The sequence below is a fragment of the Sus scrofa genome, chromosome 14 (genome assembly GCF_000003025.6).
Source record: "Sus scrofa isolate TJ Tabasco breed Duroc chromosome 14, Sscrofa11.1, whole genome shotgun sequence".
In the NCBI taxonomy this organism is placed as follows: domain Eukaryota; kingdom Metazoa; phylum Chordata; class Mammalia; order Artiodactyla; family Suidae; genus Sus; species Sus scrofa.
This window is the reverse complement of record NC_010456.5, coordinates 73591955-73609975: the sequence shown is the minus strand read 5'-3', so window position 1 is coordinate 73609975 and position 18021 is coordinate 73591955. Positions and strand designations below refer to the sequence as shown.

Genomic DNA, 18021 nt, shown 5'->3' with positions numbered 1-18021 from the left:
AGCAAAAAAACAAATCACCCAATCAAAAAATGGGAGAAATAGACATTTCTCCAAAGAAGACATATGAATGGACAGTTGGCACACAGCACATGCTCAACATCACTAATTATTAGAGAAATGCAAATCAAAATTACAATGAGGTACCACCTCACACCCGTCAGAATAGCCATCATTAATAAGTCCATACATAACAAATGCTGAAGAGGGTGTGGCGAAAAGGGAACTTTCCTACATTGTTGGTGGGAACGCAAAGTAGTACAAACACTATGGAAAACTAAAAATAGAATTGATCCAGCAATCCCACCCCTGGGCATATATCAGGATAAAACTACAATTCAAAGACACATGCACCTGTATGTTCACTGCAGCACTACTCACATAGCCAAGACATGGAAACAACCTAAATCTCCATCAGAGACGAATGGATTAAGAAGATGTGGTACATATACACAATGGAACACCACTCAGCCATAAGAAAAGAATGCAATAATGCCATTTGCAGCAACATGGATGCCAACTAGAGATTCTCATGCTAAGTGAAGTCAGTCAGAAAGAGAAAGACAAACACCATATGATATCACTTAGATGTGGAATCTAAAATATGGCACAAATAAACCTAACTACAAAAGAGAAACACACTCACAGACATAGAGAACAGACCTGTGGTTGCCAAGAGGGAGAGGATGGACTGGGAGTTTGGGGTTAGTAGATGCAAACCATTAGCAATGAAGTCCTACTGTACAGCACAGGGAACTATATCTAATCTCTTGGGACAGCACATGATGGAAGATAAGATGAGAAAAAGAATGTATATGTATGTATGACGGGGTTACTTTGCTGTACTGCAGAAACTGGCACAACACTGTAAATCAATTACACTTTCATTTTTTTTTTAATGAAAGCAAAAAAAAAAAAAACAAAAAACAAAAAAACCATAACCTTACATTAGATGAATTTTTGCTTTTCCTTTCTGGAGGATTGGTGTCTCAGTGCTATAAAAGCAGTGGGAAGTTTCTGGATGGGGAGACAAAATAAGAGAAAGGACCAAAAAGAGCGGAGGGGTGGGGCTTTGCATCTTTTTGGGGAGCCGGGAGGTTGAGCTGCTCACTTACTCCCAGAAGGAAGAGATCTGTCAGAGCAACACGCTCTGTTAGCAGGAAAGCAGCTTTTGCGTGTTCCAAACCTGCCATTAGGATCGATATCTAACATGTGTTTAGTGTCAACAGAATGTCACTGTCCCAGGCTGAGGCCACCAAGGTCCTGGTCTAAGAGTTGTCCACACCCAAACCTCCTATGTCAAGAGGGGCACCAAGCAGGGCAAGCAGGGCATCTGAGCGGCCATGGTGCTCAGAAAGGGGCCCTGAGGTGGGTCTGAGCTGGCAGGACCCTTGCAGAGACACCAGCCAAGGTCTCCATGGCAACCACACCCAACACCTTTGTAGTGTCAGCCAGGTGGGGCAGGCTAAGGGGCAGCATGACCAAGGGGCCTATTGCTCAGACAGGCAGGATGCCCAGAGGGGTCTGGCTGCAGACGGGCTTGGAGAGGACCTGTGCCAGGGCCCCTTCTGCTCTCCTCCACTCCCTCTGCTCTGGTGTCAAGCCCGAGAAGGATCCACGAACTCTTACATCCAAGGGAGTTTCTCCCCAGAGAGGATTGAGCGTCACCCTGGGCAAGGAGACGGCCCCTGACAGCACCACAGGCAGGACCCCCAACCGCCAGGAGCCAAGAGCAGGACACACACCCAGAGGAAACGCTTCAGGATCCTGACTGTGGAGGGAGCTACATCTCAGGAAGAGGCTCCTTCTGTGAAGGGGCAGCGTTTTTCCCAGCTGCCAGGCTGGGAGCTTGGGGACCTTCCTTCTCTAGCCTCAAGCTCTGCAACAGTAGCAGTGGAAGGAAAGCGGAAGCTTTGCAATCAGACAGATAGGAGTTCAAATCCCAGCTCTGCCACTTGTTAGCGATTTAGATTCGGAGCAAGTCACCTAGCTTCTCATAGCCGCAGAACATCGCCCACATAAGGCAGCAAAAAGGATTCAAGGAGCCTGCTGGTAAAGCGTTCGGGTCTGTGCCTGACACATGGTAAGTACAGGAACAACAGTGTGATATTTGAGATACCCAAGAGGGTTTGAAGTCCCCCTGTCTTGGGTGTTTCTGCTGCCCCATCACGGCCTCAGCTGGCCTCTGGCATCCGTCTTCTCCTGCCCTAAATCCACCTTGGTGTCACCATCAGGCACTGTTCTTCTTGCATTCTCTGTATTCCAGAGGCCAAGCTACTTCAGGCTGGACCATTCTGCCACAGCTAAACTCCTGGGAGTTCTCTACAGGCCTCTATCACCCACCCCAACCCCTGCACACCCGGCTCTGCTGCCTCTCAGCCACCATGCTTGGTCTGCACCACGCCAGGCCCCTCCCTGCAACAAAAGTCTGTCTGTCATACTAGGTACACACTAGGGACTCACTCAGTGCAGGAAACTGCCTCATATGTTCCAAATGGTTCCCCAGCCATGAGATCTAAAGCAGCCTTAAGGAAAGGGACCCAGTACAGATGGGAAAACGGAGGCACAAGGGAAAGCCAAGCCCCTCCAGGGCCGTGCAGCCTGTGGTGGGGCGGGGGGGTTGCTGAGGGGCAGTCCTGGCCTGCCATCTGGAGCTGCATGAATATTTAGAGCATGTCCCCAGGTTCATGCAAAAGGAAAGGGAGAGGCACGAAGCCCCTGAGTCATTCTCACAGCTGCCTGACAGCTGCAGCAAGGCACCATCCACAGACGCTCCGCCCCCTCCTCCTTGGGCAAGCACAATGCAACCATCCATCCTGGGAACCAGATCTCTCTCCAGATCTCTCTCTGATCCTGCCAGGTCAGCCCTGGCCCCGGAAATCAGGATAAGAAAGGGTGGCAGGCAGGGAGGCGCCGCAAGGGGAGAGCAAAGGGACACTCTTTTCACCGGCTTCGTGAAATCCCTAAGGGAATGAGTGCTTCAAGCATCCTTGCCAAATAAAAGCTCCCATACATGGGCAGGATGAGCTGTTGGTCCCTGGGAGGAAAGGCTGTCCCCAGGTGGCACTCTGGCTGGTGTCCTCTGCACCCAGAACCCCGCAGCTCCTCTTCCCCCTGTGGCAGCTGCAGGCTTGCAAGGCAGCAGCTCCTTAGGCATGGCCCATCTCAGTGCCGTGAGCCCCTCTCCCCCGTGAAGAAAGAGCCCCCGGGAACCCCTCACACACCCCCAGCCCCGCTGTCCCCACACCCACAAGAGTAAGGCCACGGCGAGCAAGGAACCAGCCTCATACAGCCCTCTGGAACCTCTGAGAAGACAGTAACTCTCCTCCTCACCTCCCTGCTGATGGGTCGTCCAAAGGAAGATGAAACCAAGACAATGGAAATGAGCCTCCTAAGCAGGGCTCCCGGCCCACTCCTCAGAAGACAGACACTGAAGGAGTTCCGTCGTGGCGCAGTGGTTAACGAATCTGACTAGGAACCATGAGGTGGTGGGTTCGATCCCTGGCCTTGATCAGTGGGTTAGGGATTCAGCGTTGCCGTGAGCTGTGGTGTAGTCTGCAGACGCGGCTCGGATCTGGCATTCCTGTAGCTCTGGCGTAGGCTGGCGGCTACAGCTCCAATTCGACCCCTAGCCTGGGAACCTCCATATGCCACAGGAGCGGCCCTAGAAAAAGGCAAAAGACTGGAAAAAAAAAAAAAAAGAAGAAGAGAAAGACAGACACTAAAGAGTTCCCTGGCCAAGGCCATGAGGTGTGGCTCAGAGGTCCAGAGAGCTGAAACAGGTCACTGGTTTACCCTCCTCCTATAGTGAAGTTCAGGGCCAGGAGTGGGGGCAGCTTCTGCATTGTGAACTGTAGAACTCAGTGGAACTTCCTTCCCACTCCCCGCCACCAGCACAGTCCCTTACAGCTCCAGAGCTGAGGGATTGAATTAGACCCTCTGAGCTAGTCACCCTTCAGCCTGGGCAAGCCTGTGCAACACCAAGGTTCCAAGGTATATTTTGCTCGATGGAAAGAAATATCTCCTCATATGATCCATCTAAAGATCTCTTCCAGTTCCTAAGGGAAGCCCCCAAATCCTGTACGGGGATCGAATTCCTGTGGACTCTCCCATCGCCATCCTAACTTCGCTGCTTCAAATCTACACCTCGCAAGTGGGTTTCACCTTCGCCGTGGCCCCAAAGAGCCCCCTCAACCCCCCAGGTCACTCAAGCGACCTTCTCAGACTCCTCTCTAGAGGAGCTCAGACTAGACCAGACTGTGGGTTTGGTGGGGGCCTTGCCAAGGACACTCAGCGGCCCAGAACCCACAACATGTGGGTTCCCACCCCCAAAAGGAGACCTCAGGGACTGGCACAGGGTCGTGGTCCATCCAGGACACACACATATACAACCACTCACTTCCTGGGGTCACTCCTGAGCTCCCATTTCCGGACTGTGTGGGGACCCACTCAGAACTGCAGAGTTGGTATAAATATTATTTTAAGCTGAAGACATTTGAGATTCAACAGATGCAGAAAGAAACTGTCTCAGAAATTTCCGCATCTGACAAAGTATCAACTTCTAGGAAATGAATAAATCCCCTCCCCAGGGCAACCTCATGGCCATCAAAAAAAAAAAAAAAAAAAAAGACAGAAAGTCCATTTGCACCTGCATAAACATATATTATCACAAACTTTCTAATTTCCCACTTATTCTCCTAAGACCCATTAACTTTCCTAAATAAACCTATTTGCCCTTCCCGCAGAGCCCCTTCTCCCTGCTTTCCTTTATTAAGTTAGGTATATAGGCCCCAATTTCTTTTTCTTCTTTTTGCTTTATAGGGTCACACTCGCGGCACATGGAGGTTCCCAGCTAGGGGTCCAGTCGGAGCTGTAGCTGCCAGCCTACGCCAGGGCCACAGCAATGTGGGATCCGAACTGCATCTGCGACCTACACCACAGCTCACGGCAATGCCAGATCCTTAAACCACTGAGCGAGGCCAGGGATCGAACCTACAACCTCATGGTTCCTAGTCGGATTCATTAACCACTGAGCCACGACGGGAACTGCTATAGGCCCCAATTTCTAACTACCCCTTTGAGTTACTCATCACTGAGCATTTGCACAAATAGGGACGTTGCACATGCAAATAAACTTCTTTTCTCTCTTGTTACTCTGTTTTTTGTCAGCTTAAACCTCACCTCCCGAGACACCCAACCCAAGAGGGTGGAGGAAAAGCGATTTTTTTCTTTCTTGACTCCTAACTCACCAGCCATGGATGGCACTACCTGGATGAAGCTACAGACCATGGGAGGCCGTGGGAAGAGGGTGGCTCTGAAGTCAACAGAGTAGCACTCGGATCTCAGCCTCATACCCGAGCAGATGGGAGACCAACGAGTTGCAGCCGGCTCTCTGCAGCCCCGTCTCTGTGTGAGGACATCGGGGAGACTCAGACTTCTCACAGGGTGATGGGGAGACTTCAGCAAATGAGGTCTCATTTATTTATAAAGAGTCTGGCTTCTGGTGGTTGCTCAAAAATGATTCTAATGATTTAAAAAATGATGAAATTTGCAATCGTTTATGGACACACAACAGCATAAGTGCTCTGCAGGTAGGGACTGCATACATGTTCCACTCCTTCTGAGCCCTCCACCTTGGAAGCTATCCTTTCGTCTGCATGCGTCACTGCTTGACTTCTAGGAACAGATACCATCCCACCTGGCTGCACACACAGCGGTGGATGCCACCTGGGGGGCCCAAGCCAACTGCCAGTCACAGCAATTAGTGCAGCATGACCATGTGGCTCAATCCAAGCCACTCCTCCCTAGGAGGGAAGAGAGGATCTCTTTGCCTTTGGGTCCTAGAAGCAGGAAGTGTGGGAATCTGGGGTTGCCAGTGGTCCTCCTTCCTGCCATGGAAAGAAAGAGAGAAAGTCTGGCTTCTGTTAGTGTATAGTACCAGGCGGACAAGCATGGAGGAGAAAGAGAGGAGAGAGAGCATCCCAACGGACATACAGCTCTAGTCCCTGTGGTCCCTGTGGGTACCCTAGTCCACAGCCTCCTTCCAATAAATCCCTTCTTTGCCTTAGGCTAGTGTGAGTCGGGTCTCTGTTACTCGCCACCAGAAGAGCCCTGACTCACATCCTGCCCCATGCTGCCAAATGCCTAGCACAGGGGAGGGCCCGCTGAGGCGGTGTGGTACCTGGCATTGAACAAATGATTGAGAACTAAGACTAGGGGTGAGGCCAGCTGGGGAGTGGGGCTCCAGGAAGTCTGTTCCACCCTTCTAGAACCGGATGATACCCTACTCACATTTCAGTCCAACCAAGAGACATTTAAGGAGAAGCTGAGCAACACAAGCCTCAGTGAAGGTTCCCAGATGGGAGGCTTTCTCTGAAAGATCCGAGAAAGATGGAGTATATGGCCCAAGAAAGAGTTCCATGGTCTTCCTCAGACTACCCACGCTCAAGGACTCGCATCCCTAGGCCTTTTCTCTACATCCCACCCCCACCCCCTAAGCCAGAATCCAGAAGGAAAGAGGTGAGTGGCAGGTCAGCTCCTGGGAAGGGATGGGGTGGGGGGCAGGGCAGGGAGGGTCCCCCGCCCTTTCGTTGCTTAGTCCTGTCACACAGTCAGAATCCAGGATGTGTCCTTGTGTCCCAGGTGAAGCTGTCACCCCTCTAGCTCCAGGAGCAAGGATGCAGTCCATAAGCCAGATGGGCCACCAGACTCCCTGCCACCCTTGGAAAGGGCTCTCTACCTGGGACCCAGCACAGGCCCCAAACTCAGGGAATAAAAATGTGTACTTCCATGGAAACGATGCATTGTCCACAGCACACCTGTTGGCCTTATCTGAATCTGATGCTACGGAAGCTGCTTTACAATGGAGAGCATTGCTAGGTAATTGATAGCAATGCAAAGCTCTGTCTACAGATGATTCTGTTTCCCCTTCCATCTTGTGAAAAAGCCAATTTTGTCTCTATGTGCACATTCATTTCAATATTCCTGATCCTGGAGTTCCCGTCGTGGCGCAGTGGTTGGCGAATCCGACTGGGAACCATGAGGCTGCGGGTTTGGTCCCTGCCCTTGCTCAGTGGGTTAACGATCCGGCATTGCCGTGAGCTGTGGTGTAGGCTGCAGACGCGGCTCGGATCCAGCATTGCTGTGGCTCTGGCATAGGCCGGCAGCTACGGCTCTGATTGGACCCCTAGCCTGGGAACCTCCATATGCTGCGGGAGCAGCCCAAGAAATGGCAAAAAGACAAAAAAAAAAAAAAAAAATCCTGATCTACGAACGTTTCTGTTCTTTGAGGGGTGCTCTCTTGAATGGGTTCTAACATCCGGCTGCTTCCTCACTGATTAATGAGTAGAATAAAATCTTTAACACAACGCCCATTTTTATTTCTGTATGAGAGTCATGGTTTTATCTTTTTCTAAAAATTACCTTTTAGCAAACTGAAGGATTCTGGGGATGTGACTAGAGCCTGGCTCACACGCCTGGGGTCTTCAGGATCCAGGACCCTCCAAAGGTCTCCCCTGCCCCCTGTCCCCTTCTAGATTCCCCTCCTGTTCTCCACCTGCTGGCTCTCCCACTAATGGGATTAGTACTCAGCTGTGTGGTCTTAGGTGGGGCTAGCACTTTACAGAGTCTGGGTGGGTGGTCAAGTGCTCCACTGAGGTGGGCGTGTTCATGTTCAAAGTCATCCTCCTTCCCCCCACCTCTTGCTCAGACAGCCTCTCTTGGTAGCCTTTGTTCTTTGAGTCACAAACCACAAGCTACCTCAGGGATAGAGGAATTAGTATCCAAACAAAGAGGTGGCAAAGGGCAGTCTTCCTGGCACCCCTCCTGGGGCTCCTGTAATCGGAGGCAATTTCTACCCCTGCCCTTTTCTATTTTTTTATTTTTTTCTGTCTTTTTAGGGCTTCACCCAAGGCATATGGAAATGTCTAGGCTAGGGGTTGAATTAGAGCTACAGCTACCGGCCTACACCATAGCCACAGCAATAGCAGATGCCAGCCCCGTCTGCGACCTACACCACAGCTCACAGCAACGCTGGATCCTTCACCCACTGAACAAGGCCAGGAATCGAACTGGCATCCTCATGGATACTAGTCGGGTTTGTTACTGCTGAGCCATGAGGGGAACTGCCCCCTGCCCTTTTCTTTTCTTTTTTTTTTTTTGTCTTTTTGCCATTTCTTGGGCCACTCCCTCGGCATATGGAGGTTCCCAGGCTAGGGGTCAAATCAGAACTGTAGCTGCCAGCCTGTGCCAGAGCCACAGAAACACGGGGTCTGAGCCACGTCTGCAACCTATACCACAGCTCACGGCAACGCCAGATCCTTAACCCACTGAGTAAGGCCAAGGATCGAACCTGCAACCTCATGGTTCCTAGTCGGATTTGTTAACCACTGAGCCACAACGGGAACTCCCCCCCCCCCCCCGCCGCCCTTTTCTTAATGCTGGCCTTGCAGACAGAAATCTGCATTCTTCCCCTTTTCCATGCTGCTCCCTTCTTCTCCCATTGACATCATTTGCTTCCACATTTTAACAATCACCTATCAGGCACTGGACTAGATGCCGATGCTGTATGCTGTTGGGGTTCAAAAAAGTCTAAGATGAAGTCTTCCCTCTCAAGGAGACTTGGACAAAGAACCACTTAAACACACATACAAAGACACTATAGCTCTAAGATGGCGGAACACACTGCTTGAGAATTTCCTATGTGCCAGGCATGAGCTAAATACTTTACACATATTCAATCTTCACAACAAACCTAAGAGCAGATACTATTATTAAAAACAATGGGAGTTCTCATCATGGCTCCACAGAAACTAATCTGACTAGTATCCATGAGGATGTAGGTTTGACCCCTGGCCTCACTCAGTGGGTTACGGATCTGGCATTGCTATGAGCTGTGGTGTAGGTCAAAGATGCAGCTCAGATCTGGCATTGCTGTGACTGTGCTCCAATTAGACCCTAGCCTGGGAACCTCCCAGTGCTGCAGGTGTGACCCTAAAAAGACAAAAGAAAAAAAAATGGTGGCTCTTGGGGATTAAATGTTATAATAGACACAAACTGGGGTGTCTGGTGAGCTCGGGACAACTTCTCCAGTGGTCATGCCTGCATCAAGTCCCTCTCCTCCTTTGGGAAACCCTAATAGTGATTGCCTAAAGAGTGATCATGTGACCCAAACTTAGACCAATCAGAGTCCTGCCTGGGACTTTTTGCCTCGGAACTGGAAGGGAAACTTCTTTTGTCTTTGGCCATGGAGCTACAGGGATAAGAGTCAGTTTCATGATGCTAATGGCCAGAATCTATTTTGTAGAGAAGTTGCCTAGAGAGAATTAGGATGTCACACAGAAAGAAGGGAACCCAAATATGGAGCCTATAATACCAGTGACACTTACAACCAGCTCCATATTGTCCTTCTCACAGTCTGGCACAGCTTTCTAGCCCTTTTTTAAAATTAATCTAGTTTGAGTTGGATTTCCATCATTTGCAAGCTGCAGAGTCCAAAGAATGCTGGTCCCCTGCCTGAGGTCACACAGCCAACAAGGAGCTGGCTGCATGCCCTCTTAGCAGCCACCTCACCTTCCATGTGGCTGGATCATGGACCCCAGAAAGCACAGGCAGCATCCTACAAATGTTTCCAGGGGGATCACCATGACTGTGAAGTTGACACTTCGGCTCATCAACTGTTTAGTTCCCAGAAATGTGTTAGCGCTGCACTCATGAAAGTCATATTATCATCAACTACCACTTATTGAGGGCTTATGTTATGCGAGGTAACCTGTTATGTGCTGAATGCCTTATTTAATCTCCTGGAATCCTTGCATGGTAAGTATTAGTAATGCTGGGGTTTTTTGTTGTTGTTGTTGTTTTGTTTTGGTCTTTCTATGACTGCACCCGTGGCATATGGAGGTTCCCAGGCTAGGAGTCTAATCGGAGCTGCAGCCACAGGCCTATGCCAGAGCCACAGCAACTTGGGATCCGAGCCGCATCTGCGACCCACACCGCAGCTCACGGCGATGCAGAATCCTTAACCCACTGAGCGATGCCAGGGAACGAACACACAACCTCATGGTTCCTAGTCGGATTTGTTAACCACTGCACCACCAAGGGAACTCCAGTAATGCTGTTTTAAGAGTGGAGAAAGGGACATCCAAGAGAGTTAGTAGCTTGTCTTGTTAGTAAAAGACAGGAAGGGGGGCAGAGCCAGATTGTGTGATTTCAAAGCCCATGCACTTGGCCAATCCACTAACATTTCTCTCCATGCAGTACTGTGATCATTGTGATTGGTTGCATGTCCAATACAGCCTCCCAGAAGCTTCTATGTTAGACTGAGTGTAAGCTGATCCTATCCCAGTCTGGCCCACCTGCAGTCATCTTTTGGTCTTCAAGAGAATGCAGCCAGACAACCTTCTTACAGGCCTCAGGTCAGAGGGCCCTAACCTTAAGGCCAGGCCCGTACAGGGCTGGAAACCTTGGCTTTCTAAAGTGGCCCTGTCGGGCATGTGTGTGTGTGAGTGTGTGCGTTTTCCTTCTCAGTTCTGATGTTTCAGATGAATGTTTATGACGAGCTGTTGAGCTGGATCACCTGCAGACTCAGAGGTGAAGGCCCTGCCCTGTTATGATGTGGCATTTGCTGACCCATTTTGTGGCTTGCCTCCTCCTGCCTGGACCCCAAACCACCTCGGTATGCTGAGCTGGAGCCTGGCCCCCATGTCCTACCTCCACCCGGCTTAGTAGAGGAGCCCCTGGGGTCCTGCCCCATTTCCCCAGCATTCAGGCGTGGCCCAAGCAAATTCCACCATGTGCCCCACTTGCACCCAGATGGGTCCCCACCCCCCAGAGCCACAGCCACAGGCACCTCTGACAAAGTCCTCTTGCCAGAAGAGAAACAGGGCAGAGCCTTACCTCTGATGCTTTCACCCTCCTCTCTTTTCTCCCTCGTTTCTGCCCCTTTAGCTCAGAGGTGCCCATCTGTAGCTCAGAGACCAGTGTGGCATGTATATAGGTTTTATTCAGCATCACACTTAGGGGGGTGGGGGGTTGTTTCTTTTGGCCATGCCTTCAACATGCTGTTCTCAGGCCAGGGATGGGACCCGCACCACAGCTGTACCCAGAGCCACAGCAGTGACAATGCTGGATCCTTAACCTGCTGAGCCACGAAGGAATCTCCGCAGTGTTTTGTTTTGTTGTTTTCTGGGTTTTTTTTTTTTTTTTTAGCATTTTTAAAAATTGGGAGTTTTACTTAGATACATCCATTTAAATTTATCATATAGAAGGTTTTTTTTAAATAAAAATATCAGCATTTCTGACTTTTCTTGAAAAACTTGCATCTCTGCACTAGACCCTCCAGTAGCAGCTGAGTAGCAGCCACCCACTTTGGATAGGTCATGGCCTCTATGCTTCACCAGTCTCTAAATTTGCCCGTGACTCTCATTTTTCCCTGCCTGTCTGATTCCTGTGAATACCCAAGGCCCACCCTGGGGCCTCCGATCTCCTCCCAGCAGACTGCCAGCTCACAGGCCAGTCTCCCCATCCTGGGATTGGGCATTTTCCCCAGGTGACGAATCTGAGAGTAGTCCCTTCAATTTTAAGGCAAGTGAGACCCCAGCCATGCCTAATCCAGGCTCTGAATGTGTCCAAACCCAGAACTCACTGTCTGTGGGCCCCAGTTTGCCTGTAGGCACCTGAGCACAGGCAGACCCAGCAGAGACAAGGCGAGGCCAGGAACCAATGTCAGGTCAGCTCAGGCCTATCTCACAATAAAACCCACTGTCCAGCTGGACCAGGGGCAAGCAGTGGCTTCCCTGAGTCCCCAGGAACGCACCAGGCCCAGGAGAAGTCTTCCATCAGCCCAGTGCTGGTGGCCCCACCCCAGCCCCAGCCCCACCCAGCCCAGGCCTTGGGGACACTCACGATGTTCATGAGCGTGAGGACGTAGTTCTGCACATGCTCCCTGCCGTGGAAGCGGACCACCGAGTCGTCCACCGCCAGCAGCACCTCGATGCTGTAGCTGCCCGTCTTGGCGTGTCGCCGCTTCCGCTCAGCTTCTCCCAGCCGATCCCCCACCAGGCCCAGCAGGTTGGAAAGGTCGCCCAGGCCAAAGGCTGGAACCAGGAAGGGAAGAGACCAACGTCAAAGCCACATAAGGGACGGCGGCCCTGACACTGCCGCCGAGTCACTTGCCCCATCACGTGTGCCCCTCTCCCTGCAGCATGAGGGTGGGGACCAGACCAGGCAATGCGTGGGCACGAGCCCCTTCCCTGGTGTGAGGCCGTGGCTGAGTCTCAGAGGCAGTGAGGAGCAGAAAGGCGCAACGTGGCCCTGGTTCCAGGTCCCACCTGGTCCTGTCTCCTGGGGTTCCCAGCCCAAGCCACTCTGCTGCTCCAGGCTCTGCTCCCCTCCTGTGACGAAGGGAGGAATACCCCTTGATCTCCTGCCCCACAAGAGCGCCATAAAAATCAAAGGCGGCAGTGGGTGGGAAGATCTTAAAGGAAACAAACAGGGGTGTTGCCGTGGCCCAGGCAGGGCGTTTTAGGGGCCCCTGGAGTATGCCTCACGTCCCCACAGCCCTCCCGATCACTGCCAGCAACTCCAAATTTCACCATCACAGATTCGGCCTTTTGGCTGAAAGCAAAATATTTATTTAACCAGCATTTATTAGCTTGTATGATGTAATCTAGGAGTTGTCAAACTTTTCTGTAAAGATCAAGATAATAACTAGTTTAAGGCTTGTGGGTCATCTGGTCTCTGAGCTCTTCAATTCAAGCACTGGAGCCTAAAAGCAGCTACAGACAGTACATGAACCAGTGGGTTTGTCTGGGTCCCAATAAAGCTTTATTTACAAAAACAAGAGGTAGCCCATATTTGATCCCTGGACCTTAGTTTGCTGACCCCTAATCTAATCCAATCCAGTCTAATCCACTCCTTACAACAACTCTATCAGGTTATTGTCCCGTGGTACAGGCAGACAAACTAAGATTCAAAGTAATGAGTCCATGGAGTTCCCGTCATGACTCAGCAGAAACAAATCTGACTAGTAACAGTGAGGACACAGGTTCAATTCCTGGCCTCACTCAGTGGGTTAAGGATCTGGTGTTGCCATGAGCTGTGGTGTAGGTCACAGATGCAGCTCGGATCTGGCTCTGCTGTGGCTGTGGCATAGGCTGGGAGCTGTAGCTTGGATTGGACCCCTAGTCTGGGAACATCCATACACTGCAGGTGCGGCCCTAAAAAGCCCAAAAAAAAGAAAGTAGTGTGTCCAGATCTATCTGAATCAAAAAGCCATGCTTTGAAACATGACAATCTAAACTGCTCAGGTGTTACCTTTCTGAGTAACAGTAATCAGTCATTTACACCATAGCCTGAATAAGGATGGGGGCAAGTTTGTTAGGGCAGTGAGTGAGGGTGCGGGAGAACACCATAGGGGGAGCTAAGAAAGCAGGATAGTAGGCTGGGATCTCTCAAGAAAGCTTCAAATATCACTCAATGGCTTTTCTGCCCATCCCATCCTGAAGCTCTGATACTGCACTGATTTCTAAGAATTCACTTATCCATAGTTATCCAGAACCACCGCCACCACCCACAGAGAGCGGGCCGGGGTTCAGGCTCTAAAGACGCCACCACTACAGTCCCAGCATGTATCCAGAGGTGCGGCTGTAGGAAGGGCCACATTTACTAGAAGGGTGGATAGTGGGCAGGCGATGAAGGCAGGGCCCCATCCTTGAACCCCTCCTCCCTTGTGCATTAAGAAACCAGATGGTAACACCAGACTAATGTCAAGGGCTACAGTAGGGCTGACTTGGGCAGGCTTCCATGCCAAGACCCAAACCAGGACTAGGGGAGGCTCCTGGAGGAGGGGACATCTGAGCTGCCTGAAGGGAGATCGGGACACAGCTCCTAGAGCATGGGGTCAGAGCATAGCGAGCTCCCCCTGCAGAATCCATTGTGAGTGAAGGTGAGGCAACACCATCCACAATGTGGGGGGCCCTGGGGAAGAATCCACAGGCACCCAAGTTCTGCCTCTAAGGCTCCATGCACGTGGGTACTTTGGGGCGTGAAGTCTGAGCACCGGGCCACACAGAAACACCGGGCTCAAGTGCTACTGTTTCTATCTTCCTTTTGTGCTATAAAGCAAAGGAAGGAAAGTGGTAGGTGTAAGGGCTGGGAAATGTGTGGCCACTGGTCTATTGGAGAAACCAGTAATGGGCAGCCAGGCCTCTGAGCAATGCATAGCCCAGTGAGCAGGGCTCAGGCCAGTGTCCACCTTACCACCCCTGGGGCCGGTGCCTCCTCCATCTCCACAGGTGACACTGCGCCAGAGCTCCTGGTGACTCTGCTGTCAACAGGGGGTTTAACAGCCCAGTGACAATGTCCTGGGAGAGGAGTTCCCGTTGTGGCTCAGCGGTAGCAGACCTGACTAGTATCCATGAGGATGCAAGGTCAATCCCTGGCCCCACTCAGAGGGTTAACCATCTGGCGTTGGCGTAAGCTGCAGTGTAGGTTGCAGACGCGGCTCAGATCTGGTATTGCTGTGGTTGTGGTGTAGTCTAGCAGCTGTAGCTCTGATTTGACCTTGGAACTTTCATATGCCGTGGGTGTGGCCCTAAAAAGCAAAAAAAAAAAATTCCTGGGAGAGACAGGAGAAGACTCCCAGGAAGGGGGAGGGGGGAGGGACTCTCTCCATGGAGTGAGTAGAATGACAGCAGCCATTTCTCACGAGAGAGCAGTGCTCAGAGGTGTCAGCACTGCAAGTGAAACAAGGAGCTTGACCCATCACAGCACTCCCTGCCAGGCCTGTCAAAGGGAGGCTCAGAGAGGTTACCCGACTCATCTCAGGTTGCATAGCAAGTCCATGGCCAAAGGCCAGCATGCAAAGCCAGGTCTGCCCCTCCCCATTATCAAACCCTAACAGGGCCCACCCAGATTTTTCTCTCAACAAAAACAGTGAGGGGCTCTGGGGAGGGCCTGCTGACATCAGCCATAGACTTTGGAGACGTTCCCCATCCTTCAGGCCAGACAGAGGGGATCCTCCAAGCGGGGAGGGTGGGGGCAGTAGGCCACCAGGAGGCTTTCAATGAGCCCACCCAAGAGGCCCCAAGAGAATATAAGATGGTGCAGCTGCTTCGAAAAACACAGTGTTACCATAGGATCCAGCAATTCCACTCCTAGGTATGCATGGGAAAGAATCAAAAACACATGTTCACACAAAAACTTGTGCGTGGATATTCACAGCAGCATTATCACAACAGCCAAAGAATGGAAACAACCCCAGTGTCCATCAACAGATGAGTAAACAAAATGTGGTAGAATGGAACGGAATATCACCCTGCCACAGAAAGGAGGGAACTGGAGTTCCCGTCGTGTATAGCAGAAACAAATCCAACTAGGAACCCTGAGGTTGTGGGTTCAATCCCTGGCCTCGCTCAGTGGGTAAAGGATCCAGTGTTGCCATGAGCTGTGGTGTAGGTTGCAGATGCGGCTCAGACCTGGTATCGCTGTGGCTGTGGCATAGGCCCCTAGCCTGGGAACCTCCATATGCTGCGGGTGTGGCCCTAAAAAAAAAAAAAAAAAAAAAAGACAGAAAGGAGGGAACTACTGATACAGGCTTGGCATGGATGAGTCACATGAGCTAAGTGGAAGTAAGCCAGTCACAAGAGCCCAGAGACCGGATGATTCCACCTACAGGGGATGTCCAGAGAGACAACGCTCTAGAGAGAGGAGGAATGTTAGTGATTGCAAGGGGCTGAGGAAGGGAAATGGGAGTGACAGCTAAGTAATGGGTATGAGGTCTTTTATGGGAATGACAAAATGTTCTCGAATTAGACAACTGGGAGTTCCCATCATGGCACAGCGGAAACAAGCCCGACTAGTATCCATGAGGATACGGGTTCAATCCCTGACCTTGCTCAGTGGGTCAGGGATCCAGCATTGCTGTGAGCTGTGGTGTAGGTTGCAGATGCGGCTTGGATCCCGAGTGGCTGTGGCTGTGGTGTAGACCTGCTGTGGTAGCTCTAATTCGATCCCTAGCCTGGGAACCTCCACATGCCGTGGGTGAGGCCCTAAAAGGCAAAAAAAAAAAAAAGAATTAGCTAACTGTTGATGGCCACATGAAATTGTAAAAATAGTAAAGCAAAAAACTGAATTGTAATTGTACATGCTAAAATGGTAGATTTTCTCTCAATTAAAAAAAAAAAACCCAAAAAAATCAGTTCCCACTGGGATCAACAGGACCAGTGCGTCTCTGCAGCACCAGGATGCCGGTTCAATCCCCAGCTGGTGCGGTGGGTTAAAGGAGCCAGTGTGGCTGCAGTTGCAGCAGCCTGAAGCCCCCTCCTGGCCAACTGCCCCGGAGGGATGAGCTGCCCTGGTATCTGGCAGCTCCAGCCCCTAGCTGAGGAGCCAGAATGCTGGCCATGGGCACACATGGCCCATTGATATCCAGGTCCTGGGTAGTGGGAAAGGGGCTACAGAGCAGGACCATGGGTTGAAGAAGGACAGGACAGCACTAGGAGTTTGGGAGCATCCAGGGCGGAGCATTCAGGGCGCAGCCTCCAAGGCCAAGGTCCGTGAGGTATAACTTTTCATCTCAACCAAAAATGGTAAAGGGAGTCAGACACACCCAGAAACACTCCACAGACTGGGCTCAGACCCACTTCCAGCCTTAAAGTAACACAGCAAGTGAGTTGCAGGTTTTCACCTTCATCTTCCTGTTGAGGGGGAGTCATAGCAGCATCCAGGCCTGAGCTCCACCCGAGCTCAGGGCTTTCTGCCTCCCTCGCCCCCCAAAGTCAGGCCAGTAGACTCTGAGGTTGGTCCCAGACTCACAGGCCTAGCGTGCGCCTTCCTCAAGGTCTGTCCCCAAAAGGGGGGATTTATGGTCTTTTGATTCATGATTGGCCTCAGATAAAATGGAGCCCAAGGGAGGCTTGTTGTTCTTTACAGGCATGGTGGAGGGATGGGTGCGGGGCTTCACCCTGCTCCCCAAAGCCTCCCCAGCCGGCAAGGCCCTGCCTGGCCTCTCACCACCCCCCTCACCCCAGGCCAGCGGAGCTCTCCACCATCATAACACAAGTGCAGCCTCACTTACGCGCAACCAGGGAAGAGCAGCTGGGGCTTTAAAGGCGGCATTTCAATGTGGGGACAACTGGTTTCCAGGCATTCCTTCACGCTAGGCTCTACCCCGCCAAGGCCCTGGCATGAGGGTGGGATCACTCACAGCCAGATTCCACCCAGGACTGTCTTACATCCTCCTGGCCAAAGGGGCTTCGGGGCAAAGCTCAGTCGGACTATGAAGTGGGCACAGGCTCAGGAGAGCACATGTCCTCCACCGCTTCCTTTGCTCAACCAGGGGTCCTAAGTACTGCTGGGGTACAGGAATGCCCCCACAAGGGCTCTCCCCCGTACGTGGCAGTAGTCACCGTAATAAGACCATAATAAGAACATCTATTCATCAAACTACGTGCCCAGCCCCATGCTGGATTGCTCATACACTATAACTAATACACACAGCCTCAAAGGTAACAATCATTACCCCTACTTTACAGACTACAAAATGAGGCTCAGAGATGTTAAGTAACTTGCTTAGGGTCACACAGTAGACAGTGTTAGAGGTACAATTTTAAAATGGTCTGTTGGACACAGAGCTGACCCTGGCGCCCCGATCCCAGGCAGCTCCCCCACAAGTGCCCTAAGAACCTTCTTCCTGTGGTTCCCAGGGGTTAAAATGATTTTTAGGGGGAAAAGCTAACTGCAGCCATTCAACCATCTGCCTTGATGGAGAAATAGCCTTGCACAGCAATGTTGAGCCCCACAGAGATTCGGGAGTCCCAAGGACCACAGCTCAGGGGGCTCAAGTTGCTCCTCTGGCCCCCAACTCCAGCCTGCAACAATAGGCCCTAAAACCCAGTGGGCTTTCTCTGCTGGAACATGGCTACACAGCCCAGGCCCATTATACAGATGGGAAGACCGAGGCCAGGAGTTGAGAAGCTCAGGCCAGAAGTTACCTAAAAACACCTGGAGGTGTGGATGGAGGTA

General features: G+C 51.4%; 1 protein-coding gene across 1 annotated transcript in view; it reads right to left on the bottom strand.

The window, feature by feature from the left end:
- ADAMTS14 (ADAM metallopeptidase with thrombospondin type 1 motif 14) overlaps positions 1-18021 on the bottom strand; it is a 92100-nt gene that overhangs the window by 47282 nt on the left and 26797 nt on the right. Inside the window, 1 exon segment of the mRNA XM_013990433.2 lies at positions 11902-12092. Coding sequence (XP_013845887.2) covers positions 11902-12092 — 191 coding nt within the window.